At 43.4% G+C, this 16,357-nt stretch overlaps 2 protein-coding genes across 2 annotated transcripts in view; both read left to right on the top strand.

Moving 5' to 3' along the window:
- Positions 1-16,357, top strand: part of FGFR1OP2 (FGFR1 oncogene partner 2) — a 357,712-nt gene that overhangs the window by 39,403 nt on the left and 301,952 nt on the right. The gene's annotated exons all lie outside the window — the stretch shown is intronic.
- MED21 (mediator complex subunit 21) lies at positions 412-5,583 on the top strand. The gene is made up of 4 exons (XM_086610549.1): positions 412-457; positions 992-1,106; positions 2,636-2,736; positions 5,392-5,583. The coding sequence occupies exons 1-4, from the start codon at positions 416-418 to the stop codon at positions 5,566-5,568; spliced, it is 435 nt and encodes a 144-aa protein (XP_086466675.1). The 5' UTR covers positions 412-415; the 3' UTR covers positions 5,569-5,583.

Below are 16,357 nucleotides of genomic sequence, written 5' to 3'. Positions count from 1 at the left end.
ACAGGCGAGAGCGCGAAAAGTGTCACGCGGTGACTTCCCTGTGACTGTGAAACGGCGCCCACAGGCGAGAGCGCGAAAAGCGTCACACGCTGACTTTCCCGTGACTGTGAAACGGCGCCCACAGGCGAGAGCGCGAAAAGCGTCACACGCTGACTTTCCCGTGACTGTGAAACGGCGCTCACAGGCGACAGCGCGAAAAGCGTCACACGGCGACTTCCTGTGACTGTGAAACGGCTCAACCGCGCCGACCGACCCGGGGCGGGACCGGGCCTCCTCCCGGCCTGCAGGGGGCGCGCCAGGCCCGCCCTTCCCCACCGGAAGGAGGCGCGCGCCAGACTCCGTCCCTTCCCCGCCCGCCCAACATCCAGGCGCCCTATTGGCTGCGCGCGGCCAGGTGGGCGGTGTCGGCGGCGCTATGGCGGACCGGTTAACGCAGCTGCAGGACGCGGTGAACTCGGTGAGGCGAGCGCGGATCTCTCCCCTGATGTCTGTGCGTCGTTCTTCTTACCGGCGGGGAGAGGAGGCTGGCGCTGGGCCATGGCCCCTCTCGCCCTTGCGGTGTTTGCCGCTTCGCCCGGGTCCCGCCGGTGCTGGCCGTGTCCGGTGCCAGGGGGCTCCTCGGCCCTGCGGCCCCCGCCCTCCGCCCCGGGGTGCAGCCCCCACGGGGGCATCGCCCTCGGCCGTGGGGGGCTGCGGGCGCTCTCCCGCCTAGCGCCGGGGCGGGGGTGGGCTGCTGCGCGGGGTCCAAAATAAAATTGGAATCGCTTTAACGGCGAAATCATAGAATCATAGAATGGCATAGGCTGGAAGGGATCTCGGAGATCATCTAATCCAACCTCCCTGTCATGGGCAGGGACGCCTCTCAACTAGACCAGGCTACTCAAGGCTCCATCCAGCCTGGCCTTGAACATCTCCAGGGAGGGGACATCCACAACCTCTCTGGGCAGTCTGTTCCAAAGAAATGAACTAACGCTTTTGTCACTGCTTGCAGCTCGCGGACCAGTTTTGTAACGCCATTGGAGTGCTGCAGCAGTGCGGCCCCCCGGCCTCTTTCAGCAACATCCAGACAGCCATAAACAAGGATCAGCCTGCTAATCCGACGGAAGGCAAGTCTCTCTGTGTCTGCTGGCTCAGTGGGAGTGTGTTCCGATACGGTCTGCATTGCAGCTCTAACTCTGTGCTCCGTTGCGTGCTCAGCAAATGCTTCTGACAGTGACTGGAGGCGCCACTGAAGTCAAGTCATAAATTGATATCAGCTGCGTAAGGCTATGATAGTGAAAACGTCATTTGGTGTTACGGGTGTTTCTTGTGCTGGTTTTCTTTGCATGGAAAAGTGGAAAACGTCACAGGTGTTACATGTGTTTCTTGTGCTGGTTTTCTTTGCATGGATACAGTAGCTCTATGGATATAAACCATTTTATTGGCACTGCTGCAAGGGGTTGTTAGTGTGCTGTCCATTACTTCCAAGAAGTCTTTTGAGAAGGAATTCATGTTTTATGAAACTATGTATGAGTTTAAAAGTCTCTATGTCGTGGACTTTTAACTATTTGTGTTTCTCCATGTATCATCTGCTTGTCTCCCTATTGGCATTTCTGGTTTGTTGTTGGCTATTTTGTTTTTTACCTTTTTTTGAGAGAGGAAAGAAACTGATCTAAGACACCAAAATTTGCAAGTGAACGAAAAGGTCTCTGAGACTTGAGAATTTCAAGTTAGTGTTTAAACAACTATGTTGTTCTAATCCTGAATCTTTTTTCTTCTTTTCTCGGGGATGGGAGGAGAAGGAAGATGGAATGTCAATGTCTTTTATAGATTTTTGCCATTAGAGAGTATTTTCTCTCTTGCTTCCACAAGTCTTTTATGAACCAATCAACATAAAGAAGTAAGATCTGAAATTATCAATTGAAAAGGGCTGTTTCAAAATTGTAGTGGTAATAATGAACTTAATTCAAATCAAACGGACTCAATCCTAGATGGAAAGGTTTTGTTTCTGGCTTATAATGCCTCTTATTAAAAGTCCATGCAGTTTTTTTTCAACGATATAGCGGCTAAACTAAGGTTTGTTAGAAACTTTCATTTCTTTTCCATTTCTTAGGGGTAATTTAACTTTTTCTGTGGCTGACTAGGAATTTTTTTTAAAAATTGAAAACCCTCAAATTCTTTCCCTAATCATCTGTTGCTCAACATGATTTAAATAGTCCATCTATTTGAATCACTGTCTCTACATTGTGTCTAGTATTCTTTTTTTTTGTCTAGTGGCAGATTCTGAGGCAAGGATTGAAAAGTTAAATGAGTTTCTAGCTACTTCTCAATGCTTGATGTAGTGACTAGAACACTTAATACTGGTATTAGTAATTTCTTAACTGGCTAACTGTGACGGAGTTCTAGCTATTTTCTCATTTGTACAAAGCCCAGCCCTCTGTATAACCAGTTAGCTTCTTTCATCTAGGATTTGACTCAAACTGCCTTCGTCTTCTAATGCAGTTGAGTTCTCATCAGTTATGATACTGTTGTTTTCTTCATGCAGGAGAATTTTTAACACCTGCATACTTCAAGTCTGTAGAATTTTGTGCCGTGAATGCAGAATCATGCTTGTTTCTAGTAGCATACTGAGGGGGCTCACTTTTCTTTTTCAAAGAGTACGCCCAACTGTTCGCAGCGTTGATCGCACGAACTGCGAAAGATATTGATGTCCTCATAGACTCCCTGCCTAGTGAAGAATCAACAGCGGCTTTGCAGGTAAGAGTGTTCTTAATTAAAATACCAAAACACAACTGAAGGGAAACTTCTTCCTATTTTAAAACACAATTTTTGGTCTCTAGGCCATGTAATCTTGAAAAATTATTTTAATATCAGCCTGAGTTTTTCATTAGGGTAGCTTGTAAGTACTGAACTTGCATCTAGTTCTAAATAAGGTTTTACACAGTGAGAATATTTTAAACTTACTTTTCTGTTAGAACGTTTTTTTTAAAAAAAGTCCTTTTATCATAACACTACAATACTGGAAACTGCTACCCCTTTTTTTTCCCCAGGTGTTCAAATACTAATACAACAGATGCAACAGTACTGATGCATTGTGGGATTTTTTTGTTATTTTTTTCCACTTGGATAATCTTTCATATTCTCTCACTCATTAGGACCTTTTGTTTGTAGCTGCAGAGCCAATGCTTTACTGAAGGCTTTTTTCCTTCCACAATGTTTCTGGTTGTTAAATGGTTTGCAGGGTATTCTTTAGGTTCTCTAGCTCTGTCACAAACCGGTTCTTTTCACTTTTCAGTGCTAGGGTGTCCTCCTTTGGACCAGCCAGCCAAACTGGGTACTTTTTTTTCTTGCTCCTTCTCTCAGTAGACCAGAGGTACTTTATTACTTTAGGAAGAGCTTGAGAGCACAAAGCAGCTACTGGCCAGGCAGCTGTTAACAGGTGCAGCCAGTATCACAGCCTCCGTTCCCTGACTTACAGGAGCTGAACTGCTGCAAACAGCTTGTGAACCCTTTCATGATGCTCAACTGTTTTCCTATTTCCAAAAAATGCTTTTGACCCACAATTCAAAGAGGACTGCTCTATTTTTTTCCCTGTTCTTTCTACAGATCTTGCCTATTAAAGAGCATCATCATTTTTTTTATCGTTTTTTTTTACTCAACTTTAGATTTACATGGAGCGTTTTCTTTTTAGACCGCAACAAGGATGCAAAGAGTGCTGTTTCTCTCAGAACCCTGGAACTGCTTTAAGATCACCTGAAGGTTTTACACCTGAGTTGGTCATCTGGACTATTCAAAGGCATTTTACAGAAGACTAATACTAGAGGTTCCCACTGGGCCAAATCCAAATAACTTGGCAGTGACATCACATTTGGTTTTAAACAGAGGAGCTTAAATTTGAAAACGTTGCTAGTCACATACTTGCTGAACATACTAATTGGGCCCATTAACACCAGCATAATCTCATGTAGCTGTGTGTCTAATAGCTGAAGCAGCTTTCCTGCCGCAGACAAATTCCAGGCTGCTTCTATGATTGAGCAGAGTCTGATGCTAGTGACAGTTGATGGGGGGGAAAGCAGAGTGCTCCAGAAAGAGGAGCTGGTTATCCAGTAGGGGCATGCTTTCCTTAGAGATGATACCTGAACTGTGTCTTGCTCTGTTAATGAAGAATCTCGTTTCACAAGAATTTCTGATCTTTTTTGTTTGGTGTGCTTTTGAGATAAGTTAGCTTGGACTCCATCACTTACTGATTCTGGTTTTAGTTTTTATTTGCAGTTGTTTAATTTGGTGTGGTATTAAATATTCTGACATTCTTTAAAAAGAGTGTTCTGAAAGTGCTTGAAATACTCTAAAATACGCAGTTTAGGTTTTGTTGAAGTGATAGATAGATACTTGGCTAACAGATACATACTTAGGCTGACCTATTTTTTTTTAATACTAAGGTTGTCTTGGTTTATATTTCAGATCTGTCTTGAATAATGAAAGGGGCTGCTACACTAATGCCCAACACAATTTACCTGGCCCTTTTGAGTTCCCTTGGGGTAAAGTTGGTAGTACATACTCTATTCAAATCTGCGCTGATCTGCAGTCAACTATTTCACAACTGAGACCGAAGCATTTGGGCTGGGTTCTAAATTTCTGATTTTTACCTTTTGCTGTCTTCCTTCTCTGACCTTTCCTCCAAGGGCTATCAAGTCCTTCATGCATATATTAACCTTCACTAAAGACATCAGTGTTGCAGAGCAGAAGATGAATATGTGGCTAGAATTTGCCAGTTAGTTTAAGCCTGACTTCTTAAGGACCTGTATATAGACCTGGATAACGGCTTTAAAAAAATACTAATTTGAAACTATTTTGTTTTGTCTTTTCTGTCATTGAGTTAGGACAAGTTCTAGTAGTTTTAAATTTGGTAAATATTTTAAAGTATTAAAGTGTTTTGAAGTCGAAATGTTTTATTTGACTAAATTTTAACTGAAAAGCAGTTTGGTTCTGAAAGAAAATATTCAAGAAAAAAGGTTTAAACCTTTCTGTTAAACAGCATGTTTCAGGTAAAACTATATTTTTTAACAAGTTATGCTTACATATTGCTGAGCACCTTTCAGTAAGGGAGTGGGGAGGTGTATAAATACTCACTTGTCACCAAGAAAAGCTGTACTGAGCCAAGAGCTGTAATACGAAAGAAGCTGGCATCTCTATTTGGTGGGGCTTTTTGTGTTTGCTCCATGTGGATATGCACTGATTTAGGCTGCAACCTAAAAAACTGAGTTGCTTGGAAGTTGCCAGTACATAAATCAGGCTAAAGAGAGAATATTTCTCTTTTCTAGGGAGCACTGTGTTCCATCACTGTCCTCGAGTGGCACAGTCAATTTTGTATTCTATTCGAAGACCCTTACTTTTTTCTCTCTTGTTTTAAAGGCTGCTAGTCTGCATCGGTTAGAAGAAGAAAATCACGAAGCAGCTGCCCGTCTGGAAGAGGTAGTTTATCGTGGCGATATGCTGCTGGAAAAGATCCAGAGTGCCCTGGCGGATATCGCCCAGTCGCAGCTGAAGACGCGCAGCGGGGCGCCCAGCCAGCCCCTGCCGGACTCGTAGCGCCGGGGGCAGCGCGGCCCTGCTGAGCCCGCCGGTGGCCGGGGCACAGCCAGTGGGCACAGCCACGGGCCCCTAACGCCCAGCCCGGCTCTGGTGGGACTCTCCAGTGCTCTCACGGTCGGTAACAACGCCTTCTGTCAGAGCTGAAGCTGCAGGTTTTGTACCAGAGAGACGCCTCGTGGAATCGGTGGTTCTGTTCTAGAATCGTGTGTATTGATGTATGTTTCCTTGACTGAAAATACTAATTTGTGAGCTTGCTTTTCTGTTCATATGTACATCTGGCTTCAGTCTGATTTGTTAACTTCGGTACACGGGCCTTACTTCCCGAAGGGAATTCAGAAGAGTATTTGTGTGATTTGCTCACTCCTGCTTTCAAACTTTTACGTGCTCAGTGTGTTTTTTGTAAGGCTCAAACACACACGCTTCAATTTTCCAGAGTTCCAGGGAGACAGTGCTAGACAATGATATGAACACAGTGGTGGCCATCTGTTTTAATTAACAGAAATGGTAACTAAACATTTGTATGACTACTTGGCTGGTTTACCACCCTTTACAGAGCAAATAAAAAGATAAGTAAATGCTAATGCTTGCAGATTAAGTGTTCTTGCCATTGGCATCTCATTAAAAAAAAAAATAATAATCTGCAGGTATCTGATACTGGCATTTATTACTGTTTGTAATTCACAAATGGGTCTTTGACTCCATTATTCCCACTGACACGTTTACCGTTACTTGCTTGTGCCATTTCTCTGCCTCTGCTGACACTGCATTCTCATGGCAGCTGGTGAATGCCTCTAAAGCAGACAGTAATGAGGAAGCATGGGATGACTGGGAAGAAATTGGCAATGAAGAAACTGAAAATAACTTATTATATAATGTTGCTTTTCACCGTGAGCAGTGGCTGCCACGTGAATGCTGCGATCATAAGCAGCAAAAGACCTGTCGTCCCCAACAGGCTCTAGAGGTTTTTTTTTGTTTTATCTTCACACACTGAATAAATTTTTGCCCCTTGTCTTATGATTCTGGAAATACCAGCATCTCTTTATATTTTTAAAAAACCCACCAGATAATGTAGGGTTCAATGCATGAGCTTGGAGTTGAACAGTTAGTCATTTTCTGTATTTCGGAGTCTGGCATTATTGGAGGATGCTGTTTATTGCCACGTACCTACTCATTTCCTAATCTGCTACTACTGTGTATTGGACATGCTGTCATTGGCTTGAAAATTACACATCGCTATTACATACACACAGGGAAGAGGAATTGGGATATGTCTTTAGCATGCTGATCTTGAAGGAATTGGATGCAGCTGCTCACTAGACTGCACCAGTAAGAAGGAAGTGTATAACATGGCACAGGATACATCTCATACACAGCCTGTTTTGAGGATTAAAAAATACAGCCATTCCTACCCGTAAAAATACTAAAATAGAAGTATTTAATCAGTTTGGTAGTTAATTAAATATTTAATATAATTTTGTCAACTTTGCATATTAGTAGTCATAAATTTAGTCTGCTCTTGGATAGTACAACAGCCTCACAAGTTCCACAGAAGGAAAAATAGCTGAGGAGGTGAACAGGCTGTAGCACAGCCCCAGTTCTATAATGGGACCTTTATTAAAAATAACTGGGCTGTGGCAATTTACTAAGCCATGTAAATATGCCCATGTCCTGGGGAGGCTCGAGGGGCAAGATTTTCATTTGAAGTGAGTCATAATGCCTGGATTTTGTTTTGTTTAGTTTTGTTTTTCGAGAAAAACTGCATCCAGTGCATCTCAAGTTGGTTGGGGAGTGGGTGGATTTTGTTGTTGCTTGTTTGCTTTTTAAACTAGTGGACTTAGAAAACTGAGCGTGAAATGTTTGAGCTTTGCTTGTGGATTGTTTTTTTTAATCGAGACGTCTTAATTTGAGACTTGTACATTGCTGGGAAGGGGGTTAGATTGTCACAGCAGATTCCCTGGTATAGCATGTGCATCGCCTCAAACTTGGTAACTTGGAAACCTTCGCTGTGGGAAATGGTGTATCTTCAGCAGCAATACAATTCTTTTAATTTCATATCTTTCTGTACTGCTGTATTTCTGCAGCCTGCTGTTGCCTAACTGTAGAAGTTTCTTCTTTTAGTTGCCATTTATTTGAATATAGTAGCCCACTTTATGTTAAAATGTGTATTGGTGTCAAACAGTTAATCACCCTTAGAAGTAAGCCTTAACCAGAGGCATAGGCTCCCTACTGAGTGTGTGTGGTTTCTCACTGCTTCACCTGTGTGTAGTTTAGTGAGTGTTGCCAATGTAAGAGATGCAGGTAAAAACAAGTAACGCAACAAAGGAAAAGAGCCCAAACTGCTCTTTTTTTCCTTGAGAAAGTATGTAATGTTTAAGTGAGCGATTAGCGCTGCAGGATGCATGACCCCGCTCGTTCTGGTGTTGCTGGACTAGCTGTTGTAAATCTGTACCTGCGATGTTACAGTGCGCCGCTCAGTCGGTAAGGCTGGCTGTCTTGTCTTGGGCTCTGACATGAAAAAGTGGGGAAAAACACTGATTTGCTACTGCTGTCTAATGGACAAAGCATTGGATTGGGGCTCGGAGATGTGGATTGCTTTCCCCTCTGTCATAGATGTGCTGATTTGTCCAGCTCTTAGGGCTTAAAGAGCTCTGATTAAAAAACAGCGTGTAATGGTAGTGATTTCCTTAGGGGGCTACTCGTGCAAGAATTGTAGGATGTGCAGGATTACCTTTTAGCTCCCCAACTTTCAGTATTAAAAAAAAGAAAGGGGGTGGGGGGAGCCAAAGACCTTTGGACAAAGGCATTGCATCTTCCCTGAGCGAGAAGTCTTGACTGCCTCCAGACTTTCAATACTGAAGATAGGGGGAGAACCCTACGTAATAGCTGCTGACAAACATATCGGGTTACGTGCAAGAGAGCTAGAAAAAGAAACTTTGGTTGAGATGAGCATAAATGGAGGTGAAGCATCATGGGAGGAAAACAAAAGTATTGAGCAAGAGATATAAAATGGTTCTGCATATTATGTTGGACAAGGAGTACTGCCCCGTGAACAAATTGTGCTTTGAGGAAAGAGAGCACAGAGCCTCATGGAAAATTCCATTGAAAAACAATCTCAACCACTTCAAATGAGCAGGAGCATTTCATGCTGAGAATCCATACAGCCCACTGGCAAAGATGTTGGAATCAATTTAGTAAATATAAGCAGCTGATCAAAGCAAAGCCGAGTATTCTTTGCTATAAACAACCATGCTTGGAGGAAAGGAGCACCTCGCAGCAGCTGTTCTCGTTTTCCAGTACAAGAATATGGAGGAATTCATAACAGTTGTTTTTAAAGGTACTGGAAAAAATGCATTAACAGTATTTTAGCTTCATGTCTTTATGAAGTTAGTTCTGGCTTACTATTGCAGATGATCTTTGGAGATCCGGGAGCTTCTGCTGTGTGTCCTGCCCATCCCTGCAGGATGGATACCAAGAGAGTTTGGGAGTTTGCAACACTACAGGCCAGAGATGGCCTGGCTAGGGAGCAGCTCTGCTCAAATGGACCTGGGGGTCTTGGCAGACAGCGAGCTGAACGGGAGCCAGCAGCTGGCCTTGGCAATCAAAAAGGCCGACAGTATCCCGGGCTGTATTAGCGGGAGCGCAGCCAGTAGATCGAGGAAAGTGATTATTTCCCTCTGCTCAGCATGTGTTAGGCTGCATTCAGAACAGTTTCGGGCCCCCAACATCAGAAGGATGTTGGTAAACTACAAATGCAGCAGAAGGCGACCATGATGGCATGGGCTGGAGCACCTGCCCCATGAGAAGAGGCTGAAGGGACTAGGCTGGGAGACAAGATGGCTTTGGAGGTACCTAACAGCAGCCTGCCTGTGCCTATGGGACGTTATGGAGAAGATAGGGTCAGGCTTTTCACAGTAATGATGGTGGACATAAACTGAAACAACAGAGGACACAAGGGAAAGCGTTTCACCGTTAGGACAGTTAAATTTTGGAACATGGTCTCCAGAGAAACTGGAAATCCTGGGAGGTTTTTCAAGACCTGATTGGTTAAAGCTCTGAACAACCTCATCTAACCTCACAGCTGACCCACCTTGGATCAGGAGGTTGGACTAAACACCTCCTGAGGTCCCTTCCAACCTGAATGATCCTATGGATACTAGACACATTAACAGTTTCAGAAAGAACCAAAAAAGTGTTAAGGAATGTTGTTGACCCCTTTCTACAGGGGTAGATCTGGAGGACAGAAAACTTGAGTTATCTGATATCAGCCTCATTCGTATTGATGAGATTTTGTGATGTAGGTCTCTGCACTGGGAGGCCATTGAGTTGACCTTACGTGTGGTGTGAAATTCCATGCTGTAGAGACCCAAGTTTCCAACAGGTGCCCTTGGAGAGCGTGATATGCAAAATCCACATCCTACACTTACAGAAAATTGATCTGTCAGATGATGCTGACTCACTATTAGACAAAGGCCGACTCCTCTAAAGAAAGAAATTGTATTTGTGTTTTATATAGCTTGTTATGTAGTCTTACGTAAGAAATAATGAAAGTCCTATTTTCAGGCACCAAACCTGAGACTAGAGCAAAAGTTTTATTCTAGCTTTTTCTTTCAAATCTGTGGAAGAAAGTTTTAATTACTCTTATTGACTTAACGAACTGTTGATTGACTGACAGGATCTTTTTGCCTCTAAGCCATAGGACTATGTTCTAGCAACAAAAGGCACAGAAAAGAAGGTTTGCAAAAGAGGTGTTTTTTCATACTTCACCTGTGTCAGCCGCTCTGTTTTATGTACTTGCAATGAGCAGCATCCACGGTGGAAATGATCTCCAGGAAGCTTTTTTTTCTGTTTTGATGTAGTTAGTGTGAAATGCTTTGTAGGAGTGTAGCTTTACAGTTATTACACACTGTTTGTGTACACTTACATGCAGGTTTTGTGTTTATTTTTGCTTCTTGGAAAGCTTTGCAGGAAACCTTGCTTGTTGCTGGTAGCTTAACAAGCAGAACAGGAATTTTATGTTCTTGCTGCTGCTGTACCCAACCAGCATAGCCAAGTAGCTAAACGCATTCAACTCCTGCTCCGAGCACGAAAGGACTATCTATTTTATGGCTGTTTAGACTGTCACCATGTTTCTTCTCAACTTCTGTTTATAGCTAACATTCAGGTAGCATAGCACAATAGTAGAAACGGACCTCACCTCAGCTCTTTTAACTTGAGACTTACTTACAACAAACATTACCAGGGTCCTGGATTTAGCCTCTTTAGCCTTACACACTTCATCGAAGGCCCAATGAATTAATTTTGTGAAGTGGAAGTTTGTAGCTTGGGTGGGGACTGTGTGATTTGGCTGCAAAGCATTCTTTCTCCATCTTGCTTACTTAAAAAGGGAGGATTGAAATAGAAGGCCTCTTTCAGGAAACAACGTACTTCATTCTATGGCTGTGTGGGAAAGCAATTGACTACACGTTACCTTTCCATAAGTGCTAGAGAAAATTGTAATTTTCCCAAGTCATGATCCGAGGGAGGGAAGCCATATTCATAAAAAGGACACCACCTTTGAAGCTAAGAGTTCAAAAGAAGAGTACCACTACTAAGACTGTGGAGGTGGGGCTTCCACAGGTGTCTCTCAGGTGCCTTCTCCAGGTGTCTGCAGAATGATGAATAGGAAGAAGTAGTAACAGTCTGCTTGCCTGGTGCCTTCAGCTGGGAAAGACAGGGGAAAGCAAATTTTATTTCAGTGCTGAAGAAGAAGGATGTTAAAGGAAAAATGTCAGGACAGTTGGGATACGCTGATAAAGTGCACCTTTCTGAAAGAATAAAGCTATGGTTTGCTCTCTCTGCTTCCTTTTCAGAAGGTATGAGAAAAAGGGTGGGTTCTGTTTATAGTCAGCCTGCCATTTTATTTTGGATTCTCACATCAACAACCACTCAACATAAGCAAGTACTCATTTTGAAAACTGGGCAGTTTTCAGATTCTGCAGTTAGATAAACCACTCCGTGTGTGACACAGAGCACTCGATGTGTTTATGAACCTGTGATCGAAAGGATAGCTTTGGCAAAGGAGGTTTTCTCTTGGTGGTGTTTTAAAAATTGCAATAAGCTGCAGTCAGAAAGCTTTCTTTTGTGTGGCAATGCAATGAGGGTGCAATAATTTATCCGACTTCCACTGTAAAAAAGGCAAGCAGAATTGCTCAGCTGTTATCCAAAGGCATTTGGTGGAGAGGAAGCAAACTCTAAATTCAGTGAGACTACGTATGTGTGTGTAAAGCTAAAGAAGCACCCTAACTGTCCTCGGCTCTGTAAGGTGGGGCTTGTGCCTCTCTGTATGTTTGCTGCGTGGTTTACAAAGAAAGAGTCACAGCGTAAAATGATGGAAGGGAAACACTGTAGTGAAGAAGCAAAAACATTTTAGATGACTTCAAGGGCAGTGAGTGAGTATGTAATGTCCACTTAGCATCGGACCTCCTGGTGAAGTACCTCCTCCTCTTTCATGGGGCTCCCACTACACGGCTCTCCCTACAGTATCACAGTCAGGGTTGGGGGCTGCAGCGTGGACGTGCCTTCAGCCTCCTGAATGTAGAAGCTGAGCCACACCTAAACTGGATTCCTAAAGGAATCCCCTAAAGGATGCACAATGTGGTCCTTCGCCAAAAATTGCCGAATTTGAACGTAAAATTATGCAACTAGTTAAAATTGCACAGTTCTAATTTGTACTGTGGGAGCCAGCTATGAAAAGGTCCCTACAGTTGATCTGGGTGACATGCCCAGCTTGCTTTAGGCATCTGAGAGCCCAAACTGCACTGCTTTAGTAGTCGCTGGTAGCACATGGGAGCTGAAGTTCCTGGGTGTGCTACAAAAGTCCTGAGACTTCCAGTGTGTCAGACAGACGTGCAAGCAGAGTGGGACATGCCCTTGCTTATGCTGACCAACAACAAGGGGAATCCTTCCTGGAGGCCCTTGATGTGCTTAGAGGGAGTGAAATTCTCTAGTGAATGAGCAGCTCTGACCTGTTTTGGTGTGCTCAAGCGTGCAAAGTGTAATTTTACTCATGCATGAGTATTTCTCAGCTGAGAACAACGGTGGGGCTGCTTCCCTATCTTGCTTCCTCTGCAGGTATTCTGCAGCAGCTTCGGGTGCATCAGTGTACAGCCACAATCACCTGTGCAGTTCCTTCCACCTGGTCCTTAATTGACCTGTTACAAGTAATTAATCCCTGCTAGCCTCTCTAACAGGAGGAGTACAGGTGGTGAGGCAGTGTTTTAACCAGGTGTAGCTGGGGGGTAAGGGATCAATTTTCTCTTCACAAAAGTTGTATCATGAGCTTAGATCTGTGAATTAAGAATATTGCTAGGCACCTGTAGATGCCAGTATTCTTTAACTGTGTTGCTTGTTATTTGTGACTAGTTCTTATTTAATTGTCTGTTGCGTAATGGTGGATATTGACTTTATCTGACTTTGATGGGCTTTGCAATAGACTGTAAATTGGTAGGCTAAAATGTAAGAAAAACATTTATTCTGGAGAAACTGTATCAGGAAGAATCTTACGGAGCAGCATCAGAAACGAATCTGATCATTTAGGGTAATTAAGTGATAATATTTACCACAGTAAGAAAGATTATGCTTATACTCTGCACAGCTCTTTCTGCTTGATTGCTGTCAGAATAAAGCTGCAATAACATAACTTCTCAAATAATGAAGTTAAAGTGTAAACGGATTGTAGTCTGCTCTGCAAAGGTAACTTGCGGTTGGTTTCTGTCGATAACATCTGACACCGAGGTGTGGTAGCTGAACTTCATCAGTTAACTGTACGTCTTCTAGACTTATCTGCCTCCAAAGCAAATCACGTTATGATTTATGGCTTTTCAAAGAGTGGTGTTTTTTTCGACCCTACTGTGAACACAGCTAGAGCTGGGTGGGGTGCCTGAGCGCTGTGGCTTGCTTTGAAAACTCTCCCTGCTGCTACACTGGTATGTCTGAACCACAGGTTCAGGGTTAGACTGGTCCCGAAATTTGAGTTTGGGAAGACGTTATCCCCAGTCCTAGTGACAGGGCTTGTTAAAATAATTTCTGACTTCTTTGTGGCGTGGAGCTGGATCACTTCTTAGGATTATCCAGGCATTTAATCCAACCAGTTTCTTACCGCTGTAGGGAATGAGTACCTTAACAGTGCCCTTGATCACCTGTGCTTGCTTCCTGTGGTACTCCGGTATTTGTGGCTCTTGGTCTTCGGTGCTGTAGCCTTGTGGTGTGAGATGCTGCTCTGTGGTTTCAGTGTTTGGGGTTGTGTGACTGGGTGCTTCTGAACTAAATACCATGTGGTGGTGTGCAATCGGTCTTGCTCACCCTAGCAGCCCCTTTCATCTTCATCTTATATTTAGTCCTTGTTATGATAGTTCTGATCTAACGTACGCATGAAACCTGACGTCTTTGGTGTAATGGTCTGTCGCGGAGATTTATTACAATACCCCACTGAGGTCAAGGGAATGTCCTTTCCCAGAAATGAGAGGGAAGGTTTGCACTGGAGTGCTTGCAAGGAGATACTGCACTGCAGAGCTTTTAATTCTCTCCGTTACTTATGATTCATAATCCTGACGTATTCAGGAACTCTTATACCAGACACAATAGAGCCAGCTGTTGCGCTTGGCAGAAATGCATTCTTCTGGTATTTTAACTCTCCATAAACCTATGCTGAGGAGAGAAGTGTGTCAAAATTAGTTGCAAGGAGGCACCCTTCCTTGTTGTGCCCACCCTGGAGTGTCCCCAGGAGCTGGATTGCTTTCTTTCAAAATCTTCAGGTCGGTCCTTTGAGAGCATATCTTCAGATCAGTCTTTTAGTCTAGAAGAACAGCGTTTTGAAGTAAGAGTCTATGCTAGAGATTGTGTTTAAACTGTTTGTGGTCATTTTTGCTTGAAGTTTTCAGGGGATACCCTACACACCACTCTAAAACACCCTTGAGATCCCATGACAGGCTTTTCTCTCAGAGATGTTTCACCTCACCTGGAATGACTCAAATTGTCATTTGCAGATGTAGTTCATACTCTAGTATGAGTCAATGTATTCAAGGGCAGGAGGAAAGACACAGCTTCCAGTCCTTGCACAAACGAATACACAGACTAGAAGTGCTCCATCAGAAAAAGGGATGCAAAGATTCACCACTCCAGAACAGCCTCTAACACTAAAGCTAGGGCTCTGTACTGGAAGGCGAGTAGCCTAAGTTCAAATCCCCTCAGTCAAAATGGATCTCCCTACATCGAATATAGTGTGTACTAAACTTGAGGGCTAGATAGAAACTTAGGCTATACAAAGAAAGGATTGCTGTGTGGAATGGAAAGGACAGCAAAAGAGAATTGCAGCAAGTAAACGGGGATATAGCAGTCCCTTGGTGATAATCAAACTCTTGAATAACCCATTTAGTTGAGTCGTGTGTCCCAACAAGTGAAATATCTGCATTAGCATCTTGTGACAGGAGACACATTCATTCTGAACTGGAATAAAGAGACAGAGAATTGTTTTCTGCAGCTCAGATGAAACAGCCAAGTATGGCTGTGAATACCTCTGCTGTGCGCTTTGCCATAGTTTCACCTGCTTTTTTGCTGAAATTAGGGTTTCAAACAAGAGCTTGTCCTGGCAACTTGATCTCATGATTCTCTGACAAATCAAAATAAATGTAATTAAGTGTTAAGGAACCGGGCAAGCAGCAGTGGAACACGGGTCCTATACAGATCCTGGGGTGAGATTAGTTTGGCTGTGTTTAACAGATGCGTACTGTTTACCTGATGAAAAAGATATGCTTTGATGTTAACTTCTTTCGGTAATTTGTAAGTTGATTTAGTTTTCAAAGTAATTGCTGGAAAGACAGATCTGAAAACAAGCTGTTCTTGTTGTCCACAAAGAAGGAAGAGTGCAAGCATTCTTCTGGCACTGATACCCCATCTGGAGGGACAGGTGTTATTCTTTGTCCGTTCAAACCCTGCGCTTTGCCTCAGAGCGGTAGAGAGGGATTTCCCTTGTGTCCTTTGTTTCAGTGGCTTTAAGAAGATCTACCCAATGAACCGTGTCACCACTTCATTTTGTGCCAGCCACAAGATGAAATGACATTGGCTTTGGACAAAACTGGCCTTTGTTACCAGGGCGGTTAGCAAATGAGTATGTCACGGTGAAGGATGGCGCAAGTCAATCGAGTGACAAATCAGTTGAGTTCCTCAATGTAGACAGGATCTGAGTCTCCACTATAGACCAGCTGTCCCAGCAGCAAACCAGGATAAGAGGAGCAGGGAAGGACTAGGGTCTACTGTAATTCAGCAAGAGCTTAGTGAGGCGAGTGTGACCCTTTGCTACTGGGGGCAGATGCACAAGGATGACCAAAGCTGCAGTGTGCTTTGGACATTCAAATAAAGTATGAAATCTGTATTTTTGAGGCTTTCCTGTCTGATCCTGATTTTCTACCCCTCCCCGCTCCCAGTCAGCACAGTAATACTCCCAACACAGTGAAACAATTTAATCAGATTTTTAAAACCTGCATGCCTTAGTATCACAAATGAGTGAAATATACAATAAATAAACGTTATGAAATGGGAATAGGTTGGGGGGGAAGAAAAAAGCCTGAGTGATGAAAGGTTCAGAGAACCAGAATATGTAAACAGCATGCTTTAATTAATCTTTGTATTAGTGCCTCTGTTACTGCTACAGCTTTCAAAAAACTAGCTCTGTAACTGTCTCTATTTGGAGGAAAAAAAGCAGTCTAGACTGGCTCACAGGTGTCTGGAAAGGCCAGAATACTTGTCTTGT

This window comes from Tauraco erythrolophus, chromosome 4 (genome assembly GCF_009769465.1).
Source record: "Tauraco erythrolophus isolate bTauEry1 chromosome 4, bTauEry1.pri, whole genome shotgun sequence".
Lineage (NCBI taxonomy): Eukaryota > Metazoa > Chordata > Aves > Musophagiformes > Musophagidae > Tauraco > Tauraco erythrolophus.
This window is presented reverse-complemented; position numbering and strand designations above follow the sequence as displayed.